General features: G+C 51.5%; 1 protein-coding gene across 3 annotated transcripts in view; it reads right to left on the minus strand.

Moving 5' to 3' along the window:
• Window positions 1-27128, minus strand: part of PIP4K2C (phosphatidylinositol-5-phosphate 4-kinase type 2 gamma) — a 310827-nt gene that overhangs the window by 118580 nt on the left and 165119 nt on the right. For all 3 annotated transcript variants that reach the window (XM_085654599.1, XM_085654598.1, XM_085654597.1), the window contains exon 8: window positions 5418-5670. In XM_085654599.1, the coding sequence (XP_085510725.1) occupies window positions 5418-5670 (253 nt within the window). The remainder of the gene's footprint in view (window positions 1-5417; window positions 5671-27128) is intronic.

Genomic DNA, 27128 nt, shown 5'->3' on the forward strand with positions numbered 1-27128 from the left:
GCAGTGGAAGAAGGTGACGAGGGAGTCGCAGAGGGCTTGCGACGGCGGGATGTCGTTGGCGTTGGAGCTGGGGTTGGAGAGTTCCTTCACAATGTTGAAGAGCTCCTTGCTGTTGTGTGCGTTGTTGTCGAGGCGGTCTTTGAAGGAGGTCCACTTGGCGGTCCTGATGAGGTGGTGGTGGTTGCGGATGGCGTCTTTGTGGGCTGCGCGGCGACTTCTCGCTGTGCCATATGTTCTCCTATGCTTCTCCTAAATGGTTAATAAATGCTCCGTTAGAGCCTCATTAAAAGGAAGAACATCAGTGAGCATACTGGGCTTACAGTCTGTGGATGGTAGTTGCAGGTCTAAGATGTCCACTGCTATCCTAATGACTGACTGGTAGGAAGTCACCATTGGTAGTTGGAGTTGCGTCAGGGAGACAAGATACCACTCCAGGAAGGTATCCAGCCCATTTCAAAGGCCCTCAAATTCTGGGTCCAAAGGAGACAGAACTTCTCCATCATCCTCTGCTCTGGGGTTGTCGAAAATAATCTCTTCTTCCCTGAAAAAGTATTGGCCTTCCTCCGTCAGTCTCTGTGCCTCTCTTCTGGAGTTGTGAAGTGGTAGGTTCATCAGAAGCAGAGACTGCGTGGTCGAGATGGTTGCGGCATCAGCAGAGTTGGAGACAGTGGCGGAGGCATCAATGTAAACTGTGATGCAGATGGAGCCGGATGCTATGCCAGTGATGTTGACTGAGGTGCCAAGTAAATTCTTGGGCCAGAGCTGTAGGGAATGAACTTGGGGTGTTAAATGGCAGCAGCGTCATCATGGAGTCGATCCCAATGGCAGGGATTGTGTCAAAGTCTGAGTCTGATTAAAACATGAATTTGAAGGTAGTGAGAGGTCCAGCGTGAAGAGTACAGAGTAGTAGGGCACAGGTAATCCTTCAAATGAGATGGCCAATGGGCCCAGCTTTTGCTCCAGCTGGGGAATGGATCTAGAGAAGATGTTGAACACTGCATTCAGAAACTTTGATGTATCCGTTCCAGCAGTTGGAAATTCTGGGGAGAGCTGTCTACCCTAGCAGTTGGCACTGCAAGTGGTAGTGTCTCCGGGACCAGCGCCAGGTCGTGTGGAACCGCAAGCACCAGATCCTCTGGCAGCTCGGTCATTGGTTCTTCAGCAGACACTTGATAGATCAAGTTGACAGTTTTGGGGGCGTGCTTCTCGCGATGTGGCGAAGAGCTTCACAGCTCCAATTCTTCTTATGTTTCTTCTTTGAGGATTTTGAAGTAGGGAACTCAAGAGCCTTCGACCTCAGTGTTGATTTATGGCACCCATGTCGGTCTTCTCGAGCCCTAGCCATAAACCTTTTGGCATTCTGGGATGCATCTTCTGGCACGACAAATAGGCCAGACACCAGAAGCAGATGTTGTGGGGGGTCTGTGATGGACATCTTACCATCACAGTCCTGACAAAGTTTGAATTCATACTGCTTGGGTGGTAACAGGTCAAAGAGAAAACTGCACCTAGGAATACATTTTGTGTGCAAATCATCACCTACATCAACATTCTTGAGGAGATGTTGATGGCACAGAAAATAGAGAACTGACTGAATTACACCAATGGAGGCGCTTTATGGCCGCAATGACGTAAAAAGGCGTGGGCGCCCCATACTCATGCGGAAGAGTTTCCAGATACAAGTTTCAGTAGGAATGCAAGGGATCGAGCCAATTATATGCTGTGGCGATTTTAACATTCATGATCCCAGTAGTTCATTTTTATATCCGGGAGGGACATACGCAGGGAGAAAAAAGAGAACCCATAAGGCACTCACAGATATGGTGTTGAACAACTCATTAAGGGATCCATGGATTAACCTAAACTTAGGCAGTGATGGTAGTACCTATTACTCAGCCCCTCACAAGGTGCTTGTCAGATTAGATTATTTTTTGATTTCATCTTCCCTGATGCCAGAGGCGCAGATAGAAAAGCAACCTCGTATCATCTCGGACCATAGTCCATTGATATTGACGATTAGAATAGGGCAGGTAAGGCGTAAGGATACGCAATGGACATTCGACAGAGCCCTGCTGGGGGATGAGGGATACAGGGTTTACATGTCTAATTGGATTAAGGAGTACTGGGAAATTAATAAAGGCACGGCTCCGTCACGAATAGTATGGGATGCTTTTAAGGCCGGAGTTAGGGGCGAGACGATGAGCTATGTGTTCTCATCACAAAAAAAGACACGGCTGGAAATTAAGGAGGTTTACCAAAAGATATTAAGAGTAGAGGAGGAATTGGTTAGGGATATAAGAGATAAGGTATCAATAGAAGCACATTTATTAAAACTAGCGGTCCTCAGAGCAGAGGCGACAGAATGCACTTCAAAAAAAGCAGTAGAGAACTACTTAACTAAGAGGGAAGCTGCTTATGAACTAAGCGGCAAGGCAGGCCGTCTATTAGCAGTACGCACTAGACAGAAATTAGCAGCATCAGATATTCAGGAGATTAGGGATAGGAATGGAACTAGGGTCACTGCATCAATCGAGGTGAGGGAAGTGTTTAGGAAATTTTACGAAGAGTTCTACACAAGGGACAGGGGAGCGTCTATAAGGGAGATTCAAAATTATCTTAGTAAGATTATTCCTCCGGTTTTATCTATGGAAGAAAAGTATAGATTGGACTCTCCCTTTAGCTTGGAGGAATTCCATATGGCACTAAATATGTTGCCATCGGGTAAAGCAGCCGGTCCTGACCAGCTCCCGGTCGAGTTTTATAAGGTATTTTACGAAGTTCTTGGAATAGATATGTTTCAGGTTATGTTGGAAGCACAGACAGGGGATATGATCCCCGAATCATGGGGGGAAGCAGATATCATCGTTATTTTAAAAAAAGGAAAAGATTTGCTGCTCCCAGGATCATACAGGCCTATTACATTGATGAACGCTGACACAAAAGTCTATTCTAAGATATTAGCAATAAGACTCGCAGAAGTAATAGAGGGTTTAGTAAGCCATACTCAGCACGGGTTTATTCCCGGTAAAGGTACCACACAACATATTAGACAGGTAATTACAGCTTTCGATGCAGCGGCTGGCCTGGGGGACCCTATTGCGGCGCTCTTCTTAGATGCTGAGAAGGCGTTCGATAGGGTCTCCTGGGAATATCTATGGCAAATACTTAAGTGGAATGGCTTCGGGAATAGCTTTACAACCGCAATGCAGACTTTGTACAAAAACCCGTCAGGAAAGATAAGAGTCAATAGGGATAAATCAGCAGCAGTTAGTATTGGAAGAGGGACCAGACAGGGTTGCCCATCTTCCCCATTATTATTTGCACTTTACCTGGACCCATTGATAAGGAATATAGATAATAACGTAAGGATCCCTCCAATTAGATTGAATGGAAGTATAATGAAGTCCCTTGCCTATGCTGATGATGTGGCCATTTTGACCCCCAACCCTAGCATGGCCATAGGAGAAATTGAGTCTGAAGCACAAAGATTTGGGAAGGTATCGGGGTATAGCTTAAATAGCTCTAAAACACAAATAATATGTAACCAGTATATAGTCTTCAACGATCAAAGAGTCACCGACTCAGCGGTATATCTGGGGGTTGCAATTACAGCAGATTTGGAGTCACTAGTACAGAAGAATCTGGCGCCCCTAATGCTAAAAGTTAAGACGGACTTGGTTCGAATGAATAATTTGCATCTGACTTTAATGGGCTGTATCAATGTTATAAAAATGCTAATACTGCCAAAATTCTTATATTTTTTTAGGACAATACCGCTATGGCTTGAGATGAAATGGTTTAAAGAGCTTGAAAATATGTTAAATAGATTTATTTGGGCCCATGGAAAGACTCGTAGGGCATACCGCTTCATGTCTCTGCCTAGAGAGAGAGGAGGCTGGGGAGCCCCTGATTTCAGATTGTATTACTGGGCAGCTGCATTACAATACATGCGTGGGATAATAGGCGGGGGCGGCCTCGATTGCAGAACACGAAATGACTCATCTAGAATATACGCTATAGTGTTGGGACCTGAGGTGGAGAATTCCTTTCTTAAATGTATTGATTTTGCATACTATAAAAGAACCAGGTTCAAGACGGTACAAGCAGCAATTAAGATTTGGAATGCAGTGCGGAAAAAACTTGGCCTGGGCAGATACAATAGATATACCAGACTGTATAAAAATGTCTCCTTCCCAAAGCAGATATTTTGGGACATTACAATGGCGGTTTGGATGGAGAAGGGGGTAATACAGCTTGGAGATTTGAGGAACACGGAGGTGATGATCCAATTTAAGGATTTAGTAAATACTTTTGGGTTAGACAGGAGGGATTTTTTCAAATTTTTGCAGTTAAGAAGCTTTCTGGGTGATAAACAGGGTGGAAGGAATGGGTTTGAAAAGGTAGAAATATTGGAGAAAATAAGGTTAGGGGGGGATTGCTCCATTAGGAGCTTTTATGCGAATCTCCTAGTAGGTAAACCAGATGACTTGGATAAGCAGATGGCAAAGTGGGCAGACAAGCTGGCAGGGAGCCCAGTTGGTTTAAAGATTCATTGGACCGAGGGCGTACTCTCCTCTGCTCAGCGCCGCTGCAATCACAGCGCTATAAAACTCTCTACTCGTTATATTTTACTCCAGCAAAAATAGCAAAGTGGGGGGCACCGCCGGCACTACATGCCCAAGGTGTAGTTCCCCTGAGGTAGATCAAATCCATATATTTGCGACTTGTCCGCAATTACAAACAGTGTTAAAAGATATAGGAAAATTTCTTGATGCCTCCCTGGACATTCAAGTTATCTTAAACCCCCCGGAAATACTGCTAGGAAATGTTACGGATACTAACATTATCCAGAGAGATTTTATTTTTGTGGCAATGGCAGTTTTTAGACTCTGCATAGCCAGGGCCTGGCTGGATAAAAACCCACCTACAATGCAAGTCTGGCTTACTAACCTATTGTCTACTTATAATTTGGAGAAAAATATATATGCTCGGAAAGGTAGAACAGGAAGGAAACTGGGGCTAAGGATATGGGACCCTATAATAAAATGGAAGGAGGGTATTGGTTAAAAGGGTTAAGCTGGGAAAGCCCGGATAAATCTGTTGTATGTGATATTGGAATGTGTATCGATATTAATTCACTGTATGTAAAATTTTATGAGAATCCAAATCTACTATCGGAGATTATGCGATATATTGTGCTAACTGTGTAATGGTGAAATTAATAAATATATTTAAAAAAAAAAAAAGGAATGCAAGGGATATTCAAAAGGGGAGGAATCTAAATCCATCAAAAACCAAATTACTCATGGGAAAAGTTGAGGGGATACCAGTTAAAAAAATATTAATATTTAGCTGTCATGACCCCACTCAGCCTTCTTCACTCTATTGACCATTCTGAGGCGTTTTAGCTGACTTACCATCTGCGCTTTTGATTGCATATACGTCAATTTGGGTGTCAAACTCTCCAGGTCCAAGTGCTTTATGTGAGTTCAGGTACCCAGCAATCCCTTCGGGGGATGTTCCATACGACCCAGTTGGTCCAATTGGACATTCATCCTCTCCTTCCTCTGTATCATCCCTCAAATCTTCCTCCTCTTCCTGTTCAGCTCGATGAATGTCGTGGATTCCAAGTAGCAGGCTGTAGTCCATAATCTTCAGTTGTACTAAGAACTAAACATTCAAAACAGTTACTTCAGAAGCAACCTGATTTTTCAGAGAAATGTTTGCAAAACATTCCCCAGAGAAACATGTACTTGTTTTTTATTATGTACCCACACACAATATAGGCTGCAATGGTCTGTAAAAGCATCTCTTGATAATAAACTGTATACTTGTGTGATATACCAATCATTGCCAAGGATAAGCATTTTATGTTCAACTTTTCAGGCAATTTCATTGGGGAAAGTGGTGAAGATCAAGTTGCTTACCTTAGGTAACAATATATCTGTAAGAGACATATTAGTTATGGATTCCTTACCTTAGAATTACCCCCAGGCGTCAGACTGTATCCGGAGAATTTTTCTTCAGCAGTACCCCTGAGCGTCGGAAGGAAGAACAATAGTTACTTACCTGTAATCTGTGGTTCTCCAGTATTGGTGTCTTTCATAGATTCACATGCCTGAATCATTCCCCGTCGTCGGAGTGGGAGTCCCACGGTACATAGAAAAGCAATAATTATGCATATAACAACCAAAAAACCCTGGTAACCTGAACCAGGAAGTAAAGTAGCCTAAGCCACAAGGGAAAAAACTTCCACAGCTATGACTGTGAGAAGTTGGCCTGATGTATGATGTCACTAGTTCTAGTGTACACCTTATATCTGTCCACACAACCCTTATGGTGATTGGTTGTAAAGTCAACCTTATAGACCAGCTATCCTAGTGGTAGCATGGACAAGAGCAGTCTTAGGCTAAACTCTGAATGGCATGTGAAGCCAGCTGTTATACCATATATAATCCCTTGAATACCAAATGAAAGGACACCACAACAGATATATATATATAAAATAAAGTGTATTTATTCTAGTCAAACCCTCAGCACTCTTTATGAGATTCGAGGTAAGTACAACACAGTCTTATTTAAGCATACATTAAGTCACACAGGTAAGTAATACAGTTAGGCCCTAGGGGCCACGCAAACCATATACTAAAGAAGTGGTATAAGGACCACTGTCACGGAAATAGAATAGGCCTAGGCCTAGGGAATCGCTGGGGCTACACTACACTACCAACAGTTAGGAAGTGGGAGGCCCACGGGATTCAGGTGCAGAGTGGAAACACTCACGCGTAATTCGTATAAGTCAATAGAATCACTAGCAGTTAGAAATAAGCAGTTTTAGGACACTTCTGGTATAGCTAGAAAGTCGAGACTCGGAAACTAGACCCTAGGATAGTCAATACCCTTGTGGGCACCGGAGTACCCAAGTTACCTAGCCCACAGGCTGCGGGTGCAAAGGTGTGAACTTGCGTCTGGTTTTGTCGTGGACTTCTATGGATGCCTGAAGGAAAGTTGCTGACACGCAGTCAGTGCAGAGTGTCCGGTGGATCCCAAGGACGGGATCAAGAAGGAAGGATACCTGCAAGCAGAAGGGACAGAGTCTGGGTCACTAGCCAGTGACCACGTGGAACCAGGAAGGAACCAGGCGATGTCGTGAAGATGCAGGTGAAGAGGTGAAGCTTGTCGCAGCAGCCACGGGTACCAGGAGACGTCGAGGACGACCAGGACCAGGAGGCGAGCTGTCCCACAAAGGCTCTTGCTGTCGGCGGCGTCGAAGTCGAACTAGGACTCACCAAGCCTTGGCAAGCGGAACCCACGAAGAATGGAGGACTTGCTTCTGGTGCAGACCAGGAAGGTCTGGGGTGCTTCTCTTTTGCAGAGGAGTGGGAGCCAGTCTGGAGGAGCCAAACCATTTCTTGTCCAGCCGTGGTAACACTGCTGGAAGAGAATTTGGTCTCAATCCCTCCTTCCAAATAAAGTCAATGATTGGTTTTGCCCGAACCTGCTTCCTTGGTTGGTCCTTAAAATCATACAGGAAGCAGTCATCCTCCTTTGTTTCCATGGGGATCAGGAATCGCTTGGTCGCTCTTTCCATAAGTGAATGGAAATTCCCAATGTCCACTGGGGGAGAGTCCACCGGAGCCGGAGCACTTGGAGAAGGAGTTTGTACCTGATAATTATCCCACTCCGACATGCTAGATTGATCATCTACCTCTCCTTCCTCCCTTTCATCGTCAGTAACCTGCAATTGACGAGATGGCAATGGAGAAGTTGGTCTTGGAGACTGAAAAGACAACAACTGCACTCTTGGCCTAGGTGTCGACGGAAGAGATTCCGCCATTTCCGAAGGAGGGAAACGTCTATAATAATCTTGCAACATATACTGCAGATTATCAAGCAGTTCCAATGGCATTGGACCAGACGGCACCGGTGCAGGAGATGTCGGCTGTGGTTCCGTATTGGGATCTTCGTCCTGGTCATCATCATCATCATCTTGATATTTGATGAGAAGCTCTGATGGACTCCTTGCAGTCCGAAACCTCTCATCCTCTCCGGAGTCGTTATCCTCATCCTCCTCCGATTGTAAAAGTTGCGCCGGCAATTTTAGAGGCGAAATAGCTCCTAAAGACGATCCTCGGCGCTGAAGCGTAGTCGCTGTTGCCCTTTGATCTGATACGGCAGACGCCGGAGTCGCAGTCCATACCTGCATATCCATGCAGGTTGATAAAGGAGGTGGTGACAGTCGCGTCGACGGAACCGACGACGGTGGTAATCCTGACGTAGAAGCCATTTTCGACGACGAGGCTGGTTTTGTCGACGAGATGGTAGCCGTCGACGAGGGAATCTTCGTCGACGGGGGCGTCGACGACGAGGCAATCTTCGTCGACGAGGGCGTCGACGAGTCCATCTTCGTCGACGCATGAATCTTAGTCGACGAGCCACTCTTCGTCGACGGGGCAACTGTCGACGGTACCACAATCTTCGTCGACTGAGCAGTCATCGACGAGGAAGTCTTCGTAGACGGAGCAACTTTCTTGCTTCTTACCGTCGACGGAGCGGAGACGAACGATGACACCTCCGTCGACGAGATGAGTTTAACACTCACGGAGACCAGCGTCAACGGCGACGAAGCTGATGACATTATCATTGCAGGTCTCGGCGACGAGAATGTAATCGTCGACGTTGAAACCGCGTCGACGATAATAACCGTCGACGCCACTGCCGTCGACGGCGCCGTCGACGACGGCAATCTCACCTGAGGTAAATTCCTGTCAGGAAAACTTTTAGCTGGTAGAGTTTTTCCTGATTTCCTCGGGGCCGTAGAGGGCTTGGTTCCTGAAGGTGGAGATGTCTTCTTAGATGAAGACGAACACTGACCCGAGCACTTAACAGACTGGGCTCTCCTCAACACCTTCGCCCCAGTAGAAGAAAACTCTTCTTCAGCCACCCTCTTTCTGGAAGAGATAGAGGAGGCACTTTCTATCTCTGACAAAGGAGCATCTTTATCCTTGAGCTTATGTAGCCACAGAAGAAGGCGTCCTTCCCTATCCCTTAGGGTTTTCTGAGGGAAATTCCGGCAAATCTTACACTCCTTCACCTCATGATCAGGATAGAGGCAATAGATACATTTTTTGTGAGGGTCTTCAGAAAAAAGCCGAAGCTTCCCGCAGGACTCACAAGGTCTGAAGAGGGATCTCTTTGTAGTTGACATCCTAGAAGTTGAAGAAACAGCAGAAAAAAAAACTTGAAGTACTGAGCAGAGCTCAGGGAGACTCCCTTCACACGACATGCGGTAGAAAATCTGTGAGCCTGAGCATCTGAGGAGAACATTCTGGTGGGTGCTGTCGCCTGATTGGCTGCAGTTTGGACTGGATATAATGACTGTGATAGTCATAGCTGTGGAAGTTTTTTCCCTTGTAGCTTAGGCTACTTTACTTCCTGGTTCAGGTCACCAGGGTCTTTAGGTTGTTATATGCATAATTATTGCTTTTCTATGTACCGTGGGACTCCCACTTCGACGACGGGGAATGATTCAGGCATGTGAATCTATGAAAGACACCCCAAATACTGGAGAAGTTGCGGTATCTACTTAGATGCCGCCCCTGCATGTTAACGTTAGTTCTTCACACGACATTCCACACCAGAAGCGCAGAGCCATGCAAGACACTGACCACTGGTGCATGAAACTAGGGGCCCTGAAAGTGAGTCCCTTACCCTAGAAGGCAGTTCGCACAACGGGGAGGATGGGTTGGGCGGTAAAGAATCCATAACTAATATATGTCTCTTACAGATATATTGTTACCGAAGGTAAGCAACTTGTTCATCTGAAAGGGACTATTAGTTATGGATTCCTTACCTTAGAATAGATACCCCAGAAATACGATCCCCTGCGGTGGGTCTGCAAACCAAGTTCACACCAGGAAGTCCTGAGGAACGGAGTGTCCAAAGAAGCGGCCTCTCCGGACTTGGCTGCCCAGGCAGTACTGTTTAGTGAGCGTGTGTAATGAAACCCATGTGGCTGCCAGGCAGACGTCATGAAGGGGGACTCCACGTCCCAAGGCAGTAGTGGCTGCTGTCGCCCTGTTGGAATGGGCGTGCAACCCTACTGGAGGTTCCTTTTTCGCCATGGAATCAAAAAAACGTATGCAAACAACGACCCATCTAGAGATGGTTCGTTTTTGCACGCCCCGACCTTTCTTGGCACCCACATAGCCAATAAACAGCTTATCATCAACCCGGAATTGTTTTGTGCGATACAGATTAAATGAGAGCGCACGTTTTAGATCCAGACAGTGGAGCCTCTCCTCCTCTTTAGAAGGATGTGGGGGCGGGAAGAAGGTGGGTAAAGTGATTGTCTGTCCTATGTGGAAAGAAGTAACCACTTTGGGAAGAAAAGAAGGTTGAGTTCGAAGGACAACCTTGTCCGGATGAACAGCAAGGAAAAGAGGCTTAGAAGAAAGAGCCTGAAGCTCACACACCCTGTGTGCAGAGGTAATGGCAACCAGAAAAGCAGTCTTTAAGGTCAAGAGTCTGAGAGGACAATTATGTAGCGGCTCGAAGGGAGCACACGTAAGTTAAGTCAGAACAAGGTTCAAGTTCCAATGGAGCATTTACGAAAGGAATAGGAGGAAACAGGTAAGTAATGCCCTTAAGGAAACGATTTACAGTAGGAGACTTGGAAAGAGAAGGCTGATCAGGAAGGTGAAAAAAAGGCCGAAATGGCCGAAAGATAGCCCTTGAAGGTGCCCAGAGCAGAGCTCTGCTGTGCCAAAGAAAGCAGGAAGAGGAGAACCTCAGAAAGGGGGACAGAAAGGGGATCCACAGCCTTTGCTGAGCACCATGCCACAAATGTGTTCCATCTACAGGCGTATACTGTTTTAGTAGAGGGAAGCCTGGCTGCCAAGATAACATTACAGACTGTCAACTGTCGCTACTCAATCTCCACGGAAGGAGGTGGAGGCTGGACAGGTTCGGGTGGAGGACCGTCCCCTGCTGCTGCGACAGAAGATCCTTCTGAAGGGGCAGTTTGATCGGAGGATTGATGGCCATGTTCAGGAGCTTGGGATACCAGACTCTTCGTGCACAGTCCGGAGCCACAAGAATTCCTTAGACCTGATCGCGCGTGATCTTCTTCAGCACTCTCGGCAGAAGTGGTATAGGCGGAAAGGCATATAGAAGACCACAACTCCACTCGCGATGAAAAGCATTGCCCAGCAAGTGCCGCCTTGGAAATTCCAAAGCGCAGAACTTCTGACATTGCGCGTTCTCTTTGGTGGCAAATAGATCTAACCAAGGCTCTCCCAACTGCTGAAAGAGACCTTTCACCACCTCCGAGTAAAAACGCCATTCATGATCCATCAAGCACCAGCGGCTGAGTTCGTCCACCGTGGCGTTCAGGGAACCCGCCAGGTGTTCAACCACCACGGACATGCCCTGATGTTCCAGCCACTTCCAGAGACGAAGGGCCTCCTGACAGTGGATGCATGGCCCCACTCCGCCCGGTTTGTTGCAATACCACATGGCAGAAGTGTTGTCTGTGAACACCTGCACTATTCTTCCTTTGACAGAAGGAAGGAATACCTTCAGTGCTAGACGAATCGCCCGGTGCTCCAGAAGGTTGATGTGGAGCCCGGACTTCGCCGGGGACCAAAGGCAGCTGATCTCCGCCTCTCCCATGTGGGCGCCCCATCCCATGAGTGATGAATCTGTGACCACTGTGCAATCTGGTTGAGGAAGGGAGGGGGATCTGCTGTTGACCCACTCCTGGTTAGTGAGCCGCCACTACAACTGATGTGCAGTCCCCGTCGAGATCTGGATGACCTCCGACAGATTCCCCTGGTGCTGCGCCCACTGGAACTTCAGGTCCCACTGAAGAGCCTGAATATGTCACCTGGCATGATCCACCAGCAGGATGCATGAGGCCATGAGGCCTAGCAGCCTCAGGGTCATTCTCACCGAAATCTGGGATAGAGGCTGAAACATCGGTATCATAGCCCCAATATCCCGGACCTGCTGTTTGGCCGAATAGGCCCAAAACTGTGCTGTGTCCAGTACCGCTCGGAAGAAAGGGAGCTTCTGAGAAGGGTGCAGGTGCAACTTCGGTATGTTGATTGTGAACCCCAGCGAATGCAGAAGGTCCGCCATAATCTGGAGGTGGAAGACGACAGCCTGGGGCGAGCCCGCCTTCAACAACCAGACGTCGAGATATGGGACGACTGGAACCCCTGATCTGCGTAGATGAGCTGCGACAACCATCACGTTCGTGAACACCCTAGGGGCGCTGGTAAGGCCAAAGGGGAGCACGGTAAACTGCTCGTGGCCTACCATGAACCATAAGCAACGCTTGTGGACCGGCAGGAAGGGGGATGTGGAAGTAAGCGTCCTGCAAGTCCAACACTACCATCCAGTCTCCAGGGTCGAGGGCAGACAGGACCTGAGCCAATGTCAACATTTTGAACTTCTCCATCCGTCCATGAGGTCTAAGATAGGACGCAGGCCTTTGTACTTCTTGAGCACCAGAAAGTAGCCACGACCTACTTCTGGCACAGAGACTCACTCGATGGCTCCCTTGGTCATTAGGAGCCGCAACTTCCCGACGGAAAAGGGCCAGGTGATCCTCCAACATGCGATGGAATGCAGGAGGCATGGAGGGAGGGATAGTCTTGAAGGGGAGGGAGTAGCCCCTTCGGACTATCTGCAAAACCCACCTGTCCGCCGTGATGTTGTGCCGGTGGGGGGAGGTGATGGCGGATCCTACCCTGCTGGCAACTGGTGGCCCTGAAAGGTCGGACTAGGAAGGTTTGGAGGCTGCTGCAGAGGGGGCACTGGTGAGCTGGCCCGCCCGCTGGCCCCCAAACCCACAGCAGTGGGTCCTACGTCCCTGGTACCGCAGGCTCTGGACAGAACGTGGTGGGGCACCCCTTCCGTAGCCACGAAAGGGGCAAAAAGCAGACTGCACAGGGCGAGAGGTGGTAGCGAGGCCCAAGGATCTGGCCGTAGCCCTAGAGTCCTTGAAGAGCTCTAGAGCATTGCGACTTCCATCAAAGGGCATGTCCAAATGAGTCGTTTGGACATCGCCCGAGAAGCCAGTGTACCTCAGCCAGGTGTAGCGTCTCAGGGCTACCGACGTTGAAGTCGTACTGCCTAGCGAGTCGGCAGTGTCCAGCCCACAGCAAATGGTAGACTTTAAGGGACAGTATGACCCGCGCCTCCTCCGGGCACTATGGCAGCATGTGCGCAACTGTGTCCGACAGAGTGGGTATAACGGCCCAAGAGACATGCGGTGTTAACCAAACGCAGTCTTAAGCTGACGGAAGAAAGCATCTTCTTCCCAAGATGATCCAGCTTCTTGGATTCCCTATCTGGGGAGCAGTGGGGAACGCCCCTTTGGATGTTGAGGCTTGGACCACCAAGCTCTCAGGGGTAGGGTGTTGGGAAGAGGAAAATGGGGTCGGCCGGGCCATGGCGTTGGGCAATCATCCTATCCACAGGAGCCCCTGTGCTGGGCTTCGACAAGGTGCCCAGAAGGTTGTCAGTGAGGGGCTCCGAAGAGGATGCTGCTGTTTGAAGCACCTCAGTCAGGTTAGTCCAGTCTGCCACCATAGGCAGCTCAAGGCCCAAGGCATCAGCCGCCCTACGCAACACCACAGCATTGGAGGCTCTTTCCTCTGTAGCCGCGGTAGGGGGAGAAAGCATATCAAGGTCTGGGGATGTATCCAGACCACTGGCCCTCACCAAGTTCCTCTCTCCAGTCCGGCTCTTCCAGCTTGTCTGCTAGAGGGTCACTAGACCCCTCTCAATCCTCCTCACCCTCCTCTGGCTACCACTCAGGGCGATAATGAACGCCAGGATAGAACAGAGGTACAAAAGTAGCGCTCGGCGCCGGTCAATGCCGGTCCGGCTCCGTGTCCATGTCGAGGGGGAGGTCGGGGGTCGACGCCGGCTGGGGACACAACCGGCGTCGGAGGGGGTGGAGGTGTCGTCATTGGATTCGGCACCGGAGGTGTCATAAGGTCGACCAGCGCGGATCCGGCCTGGATCCCTGTGGGCCCAGCGGCGCCGAAGCCTTAGCCGCCGGCATCGAAGGCTTAGAACCCCCAGCCGAGTCCGCGGGGCCGAACACACGCCAGGGAGTATGGCTGCCCTAAGATGCAGTGGAGGGCTTCGTAAAAGCTACGAAGTTGGGCAGGGGTCGCCCTGGCTCCCGCGAAGGGAGGGAAGCTAAGAAGCCGACCCAACAGGCTCCGCGGGCAGAGCCGGACGACTACCTTCTGCATCCCGCGTCATGACAGCTGATGGACAGGGAGAAGGCGAAGAGCAACGGTGCTTCTTTGCCTTCTTCTTGTGCTTCGACTTACCCGAAGACGAAGACTTCGAAGAGGAGCGATGGAGGTGGTGACTCCGAGACCGGTCCCGCAACCTCCCTCTCGACAGGGACCTCGAGCAGCGCGAAACCCACTGCCAGGCCTCGGGAAGCTTTCAGGACCGCTCCCGCAAAGACGTCGGGTTCAAAGCCCGGCAGTCGGAGCACGACTGATGTGGGTCCGTGACCGACATCAACTCGCGACAGGAGTCACAAGGTTTAAAGCCAGTCTGGCGCTGTGACATCCCTTGCACCAGGAGCCGGAAACAATAGAGTAAAAAAGATTGAGGGTTCCGCTCTCTCCGGATCTGCGCTGGCTGGCTTGGAAAAAGAAAGAAATGTCAGCGCGCTGGGGCGGCACCTAAGTAGATACTGTGACGTCATTCTAGCGATCACAACGCCAACGAAAAACGCGGTGTCGACCGACGCGCAGGGGTACTGCTGAAGAAAAGTTCTTCGGATCCAGTCTGACGCCTGGGGATGATTCTAAGGTAAGGAATCCATAACTGATAGTCTCTTTCAGATAAGGAAACCAGGAACATGCTGGTAGTTAAGAACAAATGACTTGCCTTCGGTAACGTCTTATCTGTAAGAGACTCCATCTAGCCACAGAATGCTTATTCTAGAATTATCCCTAGGCGTCAGACTAGATCCAAAATGTTTTTTGTTAGCAGTGCCTCTGCGCGCTGGTAGGTGGCTTTGTTCTGCTCCGCATGACGTCGTCATCCGCGCTGTAAGTGACTTTCAGGGTACCTATATAGACATCACCTAGGCGCACTGACATCAGTTACTTTTTGTGACTTTCCATGCCAGAAGCACAGAGCCACTAAGTGCACTGACCACTGGAGTGGAATACTGGGGACCTGAAACGGGTAAGCCCTGTCCTTAAAAATCAGACCGCAGAGTGGGAAGGATGGGTGGGTAGGTAAGGAATCTGCAGCTTGATAGAGTCTCTACCAGATAAGGCGTTACTGAAGGTAAGTAACTTGTTCATCTGATAGAGACTTCAAGCCGCAGATTCCTTACCTTAGAAAACAAACCCAAGCAATACCTCTCCAGAGGTGGGTCTGCAAACAAATTTCAAACAAGGAAGTCCTGCAGGATCGAACAAGCAAAGTGCCCATCTCTACGGACCTGACTGTCCAGAGAGTAGTGTTTGGTAAACGTGTGCAGGAAGGTCCATGTTGCCTCCTGGCAGATGTCCAGGACTGGAACTTTGTGAGCCAATGCAGTTGTTGCAGCTTTAGCTCTGGTGGAATGAGCATGCAAAGCCTTAGGTGGTTGCTTTTTAGCAAATGAGCAGCAGATTCTTATACACAGTACGATCCATCATGAGATGGTCTTTTTCTGTACGACCCATCCCTTCTTCGCTCTGACATACCCCACAAAGAGTTGGTCCTCCACCCGGAACTCTTGTGTGCGATCAAGGAAGAATTACAACGCTCTTTTTGGGTCTAGGTGGTGAAGTCTCTCCTCTTCTTTGGAGGGATGAGGCAGAGTGATGGATTGGCCTACGTGAAGGACAAGTTACTTATCTTCGGTAATGCCTTATCTGGTAGAGACATGATCTAGTCGCAAATTCCTTACCTATTAACTTCCATGCGTCTGGCTGAATCTGGAAGATTTTTCTGAGCAGTAACCCTGCGCGCTGGTAGGTGGCGTTGGTCTACTCCGCGCGAAGTCGTATGGCGTCTAGTTTGTTGACATGACGTCCGCGTCATTTATAAAGGCCCCACCTTGGCGTGCTGACATCAGTACTTTTCACGACTTTCCACGCCAGAAGCGCGGAGCCATGAAGTTAACTGACAGTGGTGTGTTTAAACAACTAGGGCCCTGAAGGGGAACAGCGCTGACATGAAGACCTAATCCGCAGTGCAGTGAGGTTGGGTGGGTAGGTAAGGAGTCTGTGGCTAGATCATGTCTCTACCAGATAAGGCGTTACAGAATGCAAGTAACTTGTCCATCTGATAGAGACATCTAGCCACAGATTCCTTATCTCTGAACAGATACCCAAGCAATACCATCCCCGGAGGAGGGACAGCTGGAAAAGTTTAAACCAGAAAGTCCTGTAGGACAGAATGGCCAAAGAGGCCATCCCTAATGTGTGCAGGGATGCCCACGTACCCCCCTGGCAGATATCAAGAACCGGGACACCACACTGAACCGTGGTGGCTACCGTAGCCCTGGTGGAATGAGCTCAGAGAATTCCACGGGACTGTTTATTTTCCAGAGTGTAACACATATTAATGCAGAGGATAACCCATCGCAAGATGGTCCTCTTTTGTACAGCACATCCCTTCTTTGCTCCAAAGTACCACACAAAGAGTTGGTCATCTATACGGAACTCTTTAATGCGGTCATGGTAGAACGATACCGCTCTTTTTGGGTCCAGGAGGTGGAGACGTTCCTCTTCCCTAGAAGGATATGGAGGATCAAAGAAGGTGGGCAAGGCAACAGATTGCCCTAGGTGTAAAGGTGTCACAACTGTAGGCAAAAAGGAAGCCTTAGTGCGGAGCACTACCTTGTCTGGAAAGACAGTCAGGTAAGGAGGCCAATGTGAAAGTGCTTGCAGCTCACTTACCCTCTTGGCATAAGTTATTGCCACTAAGAAGGCTTTCTTGATGGGGAGCAGCCGGAAGGGAGAATTGTGCAGCCGCTCAAATGGTGCACACAGGATAAGTGAGAACCAAGTTATGGTCCCACTGGGGCATGATGAAAGATGAAGGGGTAAAGAAATGCGTAAGAATTTTCAGATACCTATGTACAATAGGGGACTAGAATAGTGACGGTTGGTCTGCCAACTGTAAAACAACAGAAAGGGACGAAAAGTAACCTTTTAGGTCTCAATGTCCTGCTGGGTAAGAAACAGGATGAAAAGAAGAATGTCAGAGAGAGTGGCTGACAAAGAGTTGACAGACCGGTCTGTACAATATTTACAAAATGTTTTGTCATCATCAGGCGTATACCGAATTAGTTGAGGGACACCTGGCTGCCAAAATAACTTTGCACACTTCGGAAGGAAGATTGAAAGCTGTCAACTGTCTTCGCAAGGAGGCGGAGAGTTGACAGGTTCGGGTCGAGGACCCACCCCTGCTGCTGCGACAGAATATCCTCCCAAAGGGTCAGCCTGATCGAAGGATCGATGCTCATCTGCAAAAGCTCAGGATACCAAACTCTCCCTGCCCAGTCTGGAGCCACAAGAATGACTTGGCCCAGTCGCTCCTGATCTTCTTGAGAACTCTGGACAGGAGTGGTATGGGCGGAAACACATACAGGAGGGCCTGTGCTCTACTGGAGGTGTAAAGCGTCGCCAAGCGAAAGCCGCCTTGGAAACTACAATGTGCAAAACTGCTGACATTGTGCATTCTCTTCAGAGGAGAAGAGATCTAACCAAGGCTCTCCCCACTGTTGAAAGAGACCTTGTGCCACCTTCGGATGGAGAAGCCACTTGTGATCCGCTAGGCAACGACAGCTGAGTTTGGCCGCCCTGGCGTTCAGGGAACCAGCCAGGTGTTGTACCACCAGGGACATGCCCTGTTGTTCCAGCCAAGTTCAGAGACGCAGGGCCACTTGACAGAGGGTCCACGGCCCCACCTCGCCCGGTTTGTTGCAGTACCACATGGCAGTAGTGTTGTCTGTGAACACTTGAACTATCCTTCCCTTGAGGGATGGTTGTAGGAAGCTGTCTCTGTATATACTATACCAAAGTAAGGCATAGTGTGCATAGAGTCCATGGTATCCCCAGAGGTAAAGCAGAGGATAAATTAGATAATCCCTAACAGCTCTCATTGTGGTAGTGGTCCAGCAGTTAAGATTATCAGTAGGATGTGTTAAGCATTTATTGTATATGCTCAATCAAGACTGATGGCACACACTCAAAGACAAAATCCAGACTACTTAGGTAAGTATAAAAAAGTATACTTATGTTTTACTTCTAGAGCCAAGCAGGACTTGGCACAGGTAAGTGAAATATACATTCAAATGCAAAACATTACAAGGAAATGCAGTTGTGGTTGAAATTGCAATTGTTACAGGTTTGTATTGGCTTTCAAAAAAGTTAAAAATACATAGAAGGGGAGGAGCCTAGCGCGCAACCAAGATGGCCGCGTAGGTGCGAGGCTCCCGAGGACCTCCGCGACCTCCTGAATTAATCCTGGCGATATCCTGTCCTTGTTGAGGGGACTGTTTCGGTGAACCCGAGCTGAGGCGCCACCCGTTTTTTGGGCTCGAATCGGACCCCGAACACCGGTGGGAGCGTCGATTGAAGGTTGCGGCCTTCTCCTCGCCGGCCCCCGGATTGGAGTAGTGGGGCGATCCGGGGACGAAGTGAATAACAGCGGCGAGCGGGGCTGGGCGACTCGCGTACCCCGCACTTTCACTTTCGCTTTTGCACCCTCCTTGCCTCAGGCGGGGTCGGGCTGCGGAGCGGGGTGCGGTGGTGTTGCCTTGTCCAGGTGCCCGGCTGACCCGCCGGCGGTGGGTTGACCCGCGGCCCGGTGGTCGCCCCCGCCCCCCCCCCTGACACCCGTGATTTGGTGTGGCGGCCCGTTTGGAGATCTTGGCACGACGGTGGAAGGGCCAGCATGTCCACCAAACAAGATGGCGACCGGACGAAGATGAAGACAACCCGCCGTGGCACGGCGCACCAGGCCAATAGTATGGATCGCTATACGCTCCAGAAGGGTTCTCCGGAGACATCGCGGTCATCCCTGGTGGGCCCGACGGAGGCGCCTGCCCAACCGGTGGATCTGACCCTCCGGGACGTCATGGGCGCCATCGCAGAGATGAAGGCCTCAGTGGACCAGCGTTTCGATACCCTGGCGCAAAAAATTGACTCCGTCCTGGTGGATGTGGGCCTTGTGAGGGCAGACTTGTCAAAAACGAACGACCGAGTTGACTCCCTGGCCCACACCACAACGAGCCTCACGACGGACGTGGTGGCCCTCCAGAGGGAGGTGCGCCGGCTTGGCCAGGCGAGCGCCCTGATGGACCGGCGACTGGAGGATTCCGAGGGTCGGGCCCGGAGGAACAATGTTCGCATTATTGGTGTGCCGGAGGGCCGAGAGGCGGAGGCGGCCGATCTCTTCGTGGAAGAATTGATCCTGACCCATCTCCAGCCCCGGGGGCTGAGTAAGCTTTTTGCGGTGGAGCGTGCCCACCGGGTCCCTGGGGGCCGCCCTAAGACCGGTGCCCCGCCGCGGCCTATTATTGCCCGGATCTTTAATTTTCGGGACAGAGACGCCATCCTCCAGACCTCCAGGCAACAGGGACCGGTCAGGCTGGACAATATGGATGTACACTTCTACCCAGACTTTACTCCGGCGGTCCAGAAGCAGCGGCAGAGCTTTCTTGGTATTAAACGTCGCCTAAGGGACCTAAACCTCAAGTACTCAATGCTCTTTCCGGCTAAGCTGAGGGTGGAGGTGGATGGCCGTACGCACTTCGACCGGCCCGAGGCGGCTGGGGACTGGTTAGATACTTTGCCTGGAGATCGGGGTGGGGGGGGCGCGGCTGGCGGGGAGGGCCCGCCGGATCAGAATTGAGGGGTGACTGTATAGGCCTTGCTCGGAATATTGTTCCTTTACCATATATTGCTTTCGTATGTTCCCCTCCCATGGAGGTCGGGTGGGGTCTGCTGGGGGCTTCCCTCCTCCTCTGGGGGACTAGTTAGTACTTAGCTATGGGGCGACAGGCACACTGCACTTTGGGGGGGCTGTCTGGGCTCATGCAGGGGTGCAGGGAGGGGGGAGTTCTGTTGGGACCGGGGGGTGGGGGGGGTGTGTTGTTTGTTAACACCGCAAGGCAAACCCGCAACTGTTTTGTTGTTTTTAAGATGCTCGGTGGGGGGCGACCGATTGTTTTGACGTATGATGGGGGGTAGGGATTTGATTGTGTTGTCATGGAATGTCAACGGCCTGGGGGATAGGATTAAGCGTGGTGTGGTCCTGCAGTATTTAAAACGTATTTCACCAGATGTTGTCTTCCTGCAGGAGACACACCTTATAGGTAACACCTTTCATGCAATGAATCGGCGGGGATATCGTTTGGCGGCCCACTCCGGCTTCACTTCGGGCTCGCGGGGGGTGGGTATTATGGTCAAGAACTCGCTCCCGTTGGAGATTGACGAGGTGCGCCATGATGAGAGGGGACGTTACACTGTTCTGGTGGGACGAATGGAGGGTAGAGTGTTTATCTTTATATCAGTGTACGTCCCGCCTGGGTTACAAGCCACTACATTTGCGGACCTAGGGCGCCTCCTTCTGGACCTTCCGGGTGGCCTATTGGTGGTTGGAGGGGACTTTAACGCGGTTGCCTCTGGGTCTATGGATCGCCATCCCCCTAGGGACCTCCCCCGGGCACAGGCGTGGCTGCCCGGCCTCTTAGACACGCTGGGCCTGGTGGATTGCTGGCGCTGAAAGCATCCCGTATTGCAACAGTACACCTTCCACTCGGGGGCCCATGGTAGCCTCTCGCGGCTTGATTACATCCTTGTCCCGGCGGCCCATGCAGAGAGGGTGGGGGAGGTGCGCCATCTGGCACGGGGTATCTCAGACCACTCCCCATTGTTGTTGCATTTCGATGTCTTCCCGAGGGGGGATGGCAGGGTGGCCCCGATCAATGCATGGTATTTGCGCGACCCCACCATTCGTGCCGACTTGATCAAATCCTTACAGCGCTATTTCGATGAGAATGTGGGGTCGGTCCCGTCTGCCATCTCCCTGTGGGAGGCTTTCAAGGTGGTTCTTAGAGGGGAGGCCCTCTCCTTTATCTCCAATGCCCGGCGGCGCGAGCGGGAGGAGGTGACCCGGGTTGAGGCCGAGATTGCAGAACTGGAGGGTGACCTGGGGAGCGGGGTAACAGATGCTAAGTTACATGTTTTGCACTTAAAGCAGGCGGCCTATCGGGCCCTCGTCACGGAGGCGGCCAGGGGCCTCAGTAGAGAGCAGCAGGGGCGATTGTATGATGTGGGTGACAAGGCTGGCAAATTGATTGCGTGGTTGGACAAGAGGGAAAGAGCGAGCCGTGTGGTGCCTTTGATTGAGAGCGTGGATGGTGTGTGCGTCACTGAGCCGGAAGCCATTGTCTCCTGCTTCGCGGATTATTTCCGCGAAGTCTACTCCCCGGTTTCTCCCTGTTCGGAGGAAGATTCCCATGCCTTGCTTCGGGACATCGCACTGCCATCCCTTACGGTGGAGGACAGGGATTCGCTGGATGCCCCGCCCACCTCGGACGAAATTGCCTCGGCTATTCGCTCGGTTGCATCCGGCAAGGCCATGGGCCCCAATGGTATTCCCATTGAGCTATACAAGCTACGCCCGGATGTGCTGGCGCCCCACCTGCGCGCGATGTTCCTTGCGGCCCACTCGCAGGGCTCCCTCCCGCCGGACCAGCGTCTGGCTACAATTGTGGTGATCCATAAGGAGGGGAAGCCCCGTGAGCGAGTCACATCCTATAGGCCGATTTCGCTTCTGAACGCGGAGCCCAAAATCCTCGCCAAGGTGTTGGCCAACCGGTTGGTTGGCGTGGTGGGCGATTTGGTCCACCAAGACCAATCGGGCTTTATACCACACCGCAACACGGCGCTTAATCTGCGGCGCTTACACGGGGTGCTCGCACGTGTCCCGTTTGTGCGGGAGCCGGCCATCTTGGCGTCCTTGGACGCCACCATGGCGTTTGATACGCTCGAATGGCCCTATATTTGGGCGATGCTGGCGAGGTTTGGGTTTGGCCCGGGCTTCGTCAGCTGGGTCAAATTGCTATATTCGGGCCCGTTGGCGCAGGTGGTGGTGAATGGGCGAGTATCTGCCCCATTTGCGCTGGGGCGGGGCACGCGACAGGGTTGCCCCCTGTCGCCTCTCCTGTTCGCCCTGGCCATGGAGCCCCTGGCGGAGTGGCTGCGGTGGCACCCTTCTATCCGTGGTCTCCGCTGGACCCCCGAGCATGAGGACCGCGTGTCCCTCTATGCTGACGATATCCTTTTGTATCTCGCCTCCCCGCGCAAGTCACTGATCGTCCTGGTTGATGTTTTGCGCTCCTTCGGTCGCAACTCAGGCCTGGTCATCAACTGGGCGAAATCCTGTGTCTATGTGCTCTCCGGGGAGGCCCCGGTCCTGCCACGGGACTGTCCGATCCAGATTGCCTCCCAGGGTTTCCGGTACCTGGGTATATATATCACTCTTGACCCGGAGGCCCGCTATGAGCGGAACTTGTTGCCCCCCCTCCGGCGTCTGCGGGAGGACGTGGTGCGCTGGCGGCGTCTGCCGCTCTCGCCGCTCGGCCGAGCGGCCTTATTTAAAATGATGTCCCTGCCGCGCTTCCTCTACGCCCTCCAGAATACCATGGACTTGGTCCCGGCACGCTACTTTCGCGAGGTGGAGGGCCTCCAGCGGCGCCTGTTCTGGGACGGGAGGCCGCGTATTGCTCTTGCTAAATTGACGCTCCCGTGGTACGATGGAGGGGTCGCCCTCCCGGACATCAAACGGTATTACTGGGCCTCCCAACTAGCTGCAATTAACCATGGCCTTTACGGGCCCGCCTTGAACCCGGCATTTGAGATGGACAGGACGCTTCTGCCCGGTGGCGATTATAATCGAGCGCTCTACTCTGGCGCGCCCGACTCCCGTTTGACGGGACCGACGCGTGTCATGGTGCGTGTCTGGCACGCGGCCAATGCAGCTATGGGGTGGAAGGACCGTTTGACCCGAGCGTCTCCGCTGTATGCATCTGAGAGGTTGGGCTCCCTGTGGACGTCGAAGGGCTTCGAAAAGTGGGACACGATCGGAATCAGCACGGTGGGAGATCTCTGGACGAGGGGGGGATTCAAAACTTTTGAGACGCTGCAGGCGGAGTTTCAGCTGCAGGGCAGTGAGTACTTTCGGTACCTACAGGTCCGCCATGCGCTGGGCTCCGACTTCCCGGATGTTGCATCCATTCCGGAGTCTTCCCCCCTGGAGGACAGAGTGCTAGATGGCCATGTCCCGGACAGCACGATCTCCCTCATATACAAAAAATTGATTAACGATAGATCGTGTCTGCTGACTAGTCTCCGCGAGGCGTGGGTTGCCGACGGGCTGGAGCTGGACGACGAGGATTGGATTTCCGCGGTGGCCTCTCCGAAAGAGGTGGCCATCCCGGCTCGCCTTCGTTTCGTCCAGCTCAAGATCCTTCACCGGGTCTATGTGACGGGGCCAAGGCTTTTACGTATGGGTTTTGCCGGTGATGGAATGTGTAAGCGTGGCTGTGGTGCGTTGGCGACTTTCATGCATATACTGTGGGAGTGCCCGAAGGTGGAGCGATTCTGGCGTGGTGTGCATGAGGTTCTACGAATGGTTACGCGTGTCGCGCTGCTGCCTGAAGCGAGGAGATGCTTGCTGAATGTCTGGGAACCAAATGACTACTCGGTCCCGCAGGCGCGGTGGGTGACGCTGGGATACATGATAGCCAAGCGTGATATTGCCCAATTGTGGGGATCCCAGAGGCCCCCTGCGGTGTCTGCCTGGAAAGAACATATGGATTGGTGTATGTTTCGTGAAAAGGTGGTGTATGTGGCGAGGGGTAAGCCTGGGGCGTGGATGAAACTCTGGGGCCCCTGGAACGCCTACCGCGGGGGTATTTGTGAGCCGCCGCTGCTACCAGCGGCCTCGCCGGCTCCGTCTCCCTAGATGGCGCCCCTCCCTTGGCCGCGGGCGCGCGATCCCCCAGTCCCTGATCTACTCCCGTCCCCCTCTTCAGAATTTTGCTGCTGGTTTGGATCCCCCACTTATGGAGCACGTGTTGTCACTTTGGATCGAGGGTTGCCTTGCGGTTGTGGTTTGTTTATGTTGTTTTGTATTAAGAAAATGGAACCGTACTGTGGGCATGGAGCTGTGAGGCCTGCACCATTGATCACTCCTGTCTTCCTACTGTGCACCGCTGAGAAAATTTTTTGCTGTATGTATGTAATATGCTTTTGATGCTCTAGCGGCCGGCCGTGTGGTTGTAGGCCCATACCTGTAACTTCTATAAACTGCAATAAACGGTTTCAAAAAAAAAAAAAAAAAAAAAAAAAAAAATACATAGAAATTACTTTAGAGTACTTTTAGATTACTTTTGCTACTCGGGGTGATCTGCATAGATATAACACTATGGATTTCACAAAACACAGGTAAGTTTTTAGGTCAAAGAAAGTTATTTTGTTTTTTCATACACAAAGTCAATTCAACACTTAGAAGAATTTTGGACAAAAAAATCATAACATTGGTTCCAATGGAGGAAGATAGTGTTAACGGTTTACAGGTTAGTAAATGACCTCCAAGTATGGCTTTTGGAATGTAGGACTACGGTTACCCAAGGTCCAGTTAGGCATTCAAATCACACCATCAGCCGCACTCGGGCGGCTGGGTGCAGAGTGCAGAAGCCCAAAGTTAACCAATGGGGCTAAGGGGCAGTCGGTTGAGGGCTGCTTAGGAGCAGGTCACTTGGTTCTGGGAACCAAGCTCCTAGGGATAAGGTCTGGGCAAAGGGGGTCCCATGATGGCACCAAGTGCACACCATCAGCGGCACGGGAGCAGCAAGGTGCAGGGTGCTTAGGAGGGGTCAGGAGCCTAATGCAATCCTATGGAGGTTGCCGATTTTGGCTGCAGGCTCAGTCCAGGAAGTCTTCCGGGAGGAACCAACAGCTGGCCAGGTATGTTGGAAGGCTCGAGGACGTAGGTGCACCTCATGTCCTTTTCTCTAGGGCGATGCAGGGGTGCATGTTGAGGTCGGATTTCACCTCACCGGGCCACTCTCAGTTGGGTGGTTCTCCATGCAGAGGCTGCAGGCGACATCGGGGAGTCCTGAAGGGGTCAACCCATGGTGGACTGGGACTCTGGAGCACTGGGGGACCTCGCTGGGACCGGTGGACCATTTGGACTCGGCCGTAGGCGACGGGTGCAGTGGTGGTTCCAGGCGTCGAGTTTCTTCGTCCTCAGCAGGCTCAGTCTTTCTTTCGAGTTTCTTTGGAACAGAGCTGCTGTTCGCAGGAGATCCAGTCTTTGTGAAAGGCAGTTAGTCCTTTCAGGGGTTCTAGAGGTCACTGGCATCATACTAGACACATCGCTCACAATGAACGGCCAGATCAACGCCGTATCCTCGACCTGCTTCAACACCCTCTGCATGTTTCGAAAGACCTTCAGATGGATCTCAACCGAACCCAGAAAAACTGTCATGCACGCACTCATCAGCAGCAGACTGGACTACGGCAGCGCTCTACGCTGGAATCAACAAGAAACTCCTTCGCAAACTCCAGACTGTCCAGAACGCTGCAGCCAGACTGATCCTCGATATCCCCAGTCACATGGCCCAACACCTCCGTGATCTCCACTGGCTTCCAGTCAAAAGAAGAATAACCTTCAAACTTCTCACCCACTCAACAAGGCCCTTCACAACACCGGAAGGGAATACTTGAACGGTCGCCTCCCCTTCCAAGCACCAAAAGGACACCTACGATCAGCCCAGCTCTCACTGGCCACCGTTCCACGTATCAGCAAGACTAGAACGGGAGGTAAGTCCTACCTCGTAGCCAAAGCCTGGAACACCCTCCCCCTCTGGCAATCTCCCACAGTGCCCCAGTTCAGGAAGGACCTCAAGACCTGGCTTTTCAGGTGACTCCAGCACTCAACGGGGCCGCCCCTGCCTGTCTCCCCCACCCCCCACGCCTTGGGACCCTCACGGGTGAGTACTTGTGCTTTACCAACCTTGATTGATTGATTGGCTATAGGACAAGTCGACTTTTGCTGCAGGATCTCTGGAAACTGCAGACGGTCCGATAGGCTGGGGCCAAGTCAGTTCTGCTCAACAGTCTCGGTCGATAGGCTGGGGCCAAGTCAGTTCTTCTCAACAGTCTCTTCTGCTGTGCAACTTCTTCCATCCTCCTCCTTCGTAGGTTTCAGGAATCTAGGGAGGCAAGGCTCAGGGTCACCCCTAAATACTACATTTAAAGGGTGTTTACAGGGGTGTGCAGGTCGGGACCAACAGGTACCTTCCTTATGGTGGGTACACTCCCTATTATGCCACACTCCAGTGGGAGGGCGCATGAGCCTCTAATTGTCTGGGTCCCCTCCTCTTCAAGATGGAGGGGACTGAGATGTGTGCTTCACCTCGCCTTTCCCACCTGATGGGTGGGGTTGACAAAGGTGGGCACACCTCTCCTCCTAACTTGGTTTTCCAGCCGATTATCCTGCCCAAGCAGTGGTCAGAACCAGTGGGAGCCAGTTGCTGGGGGCAACAATAGGCAGGGACAACTTACAAAGGTGGCAGGCCTTTGAAGCTTCCTCTTCGTGGACCCAGTCCATTCTGGGGGAGGAGGCATGAGACCTCTGTCCAGGTTGGGCTTTGTTTCTGGACCCAAAGAGCAGAGGCCCTCTACTCAGGGCTCCAGAAACCTGTCTGGTGGCAGCAAATGGTGGGCAGCCATTCAGGAACCAAACCTGGGCTGGTCGTTTTTCAGGGGGCATCTCGAAGATGCCCTCTGAGTGCATTTTACATTAAATCCCACACTGGCATCAAATTAGGTTTAATGTGCTGAGAGGTTTGCTACCAGACAAGCCATTAGGGAGCTGTGGAGTTCGTAATGACCAACTCCCAGACCATGTACAGTGTATGGCTTTACTGCACTTACAATGTCTAAGACTGGACTTAGACATGGGTGGGGTACAGTGCTCATGCAACTGTACCCTCACCTGTGGGCTAGTGCATCCTGCTTGAGGGGTGACTTAGGCCCAAGACAGTGAGTTGCAGGCATGGCACA

The sequence above is a fragment of the Triturus cristatus genome, chromosome 4_1, assembly GCF_964204655.1.
Source record: "Triturus cristatus chromosome 4_1, aTriCri1.1, whole genome shotgun sequence".
Lineage (NCBI taxonomy): Eukaryota > Metazoa > Chordata > Amphibia > Caudata > Salamandridae > Triturus > Triturus cristatus.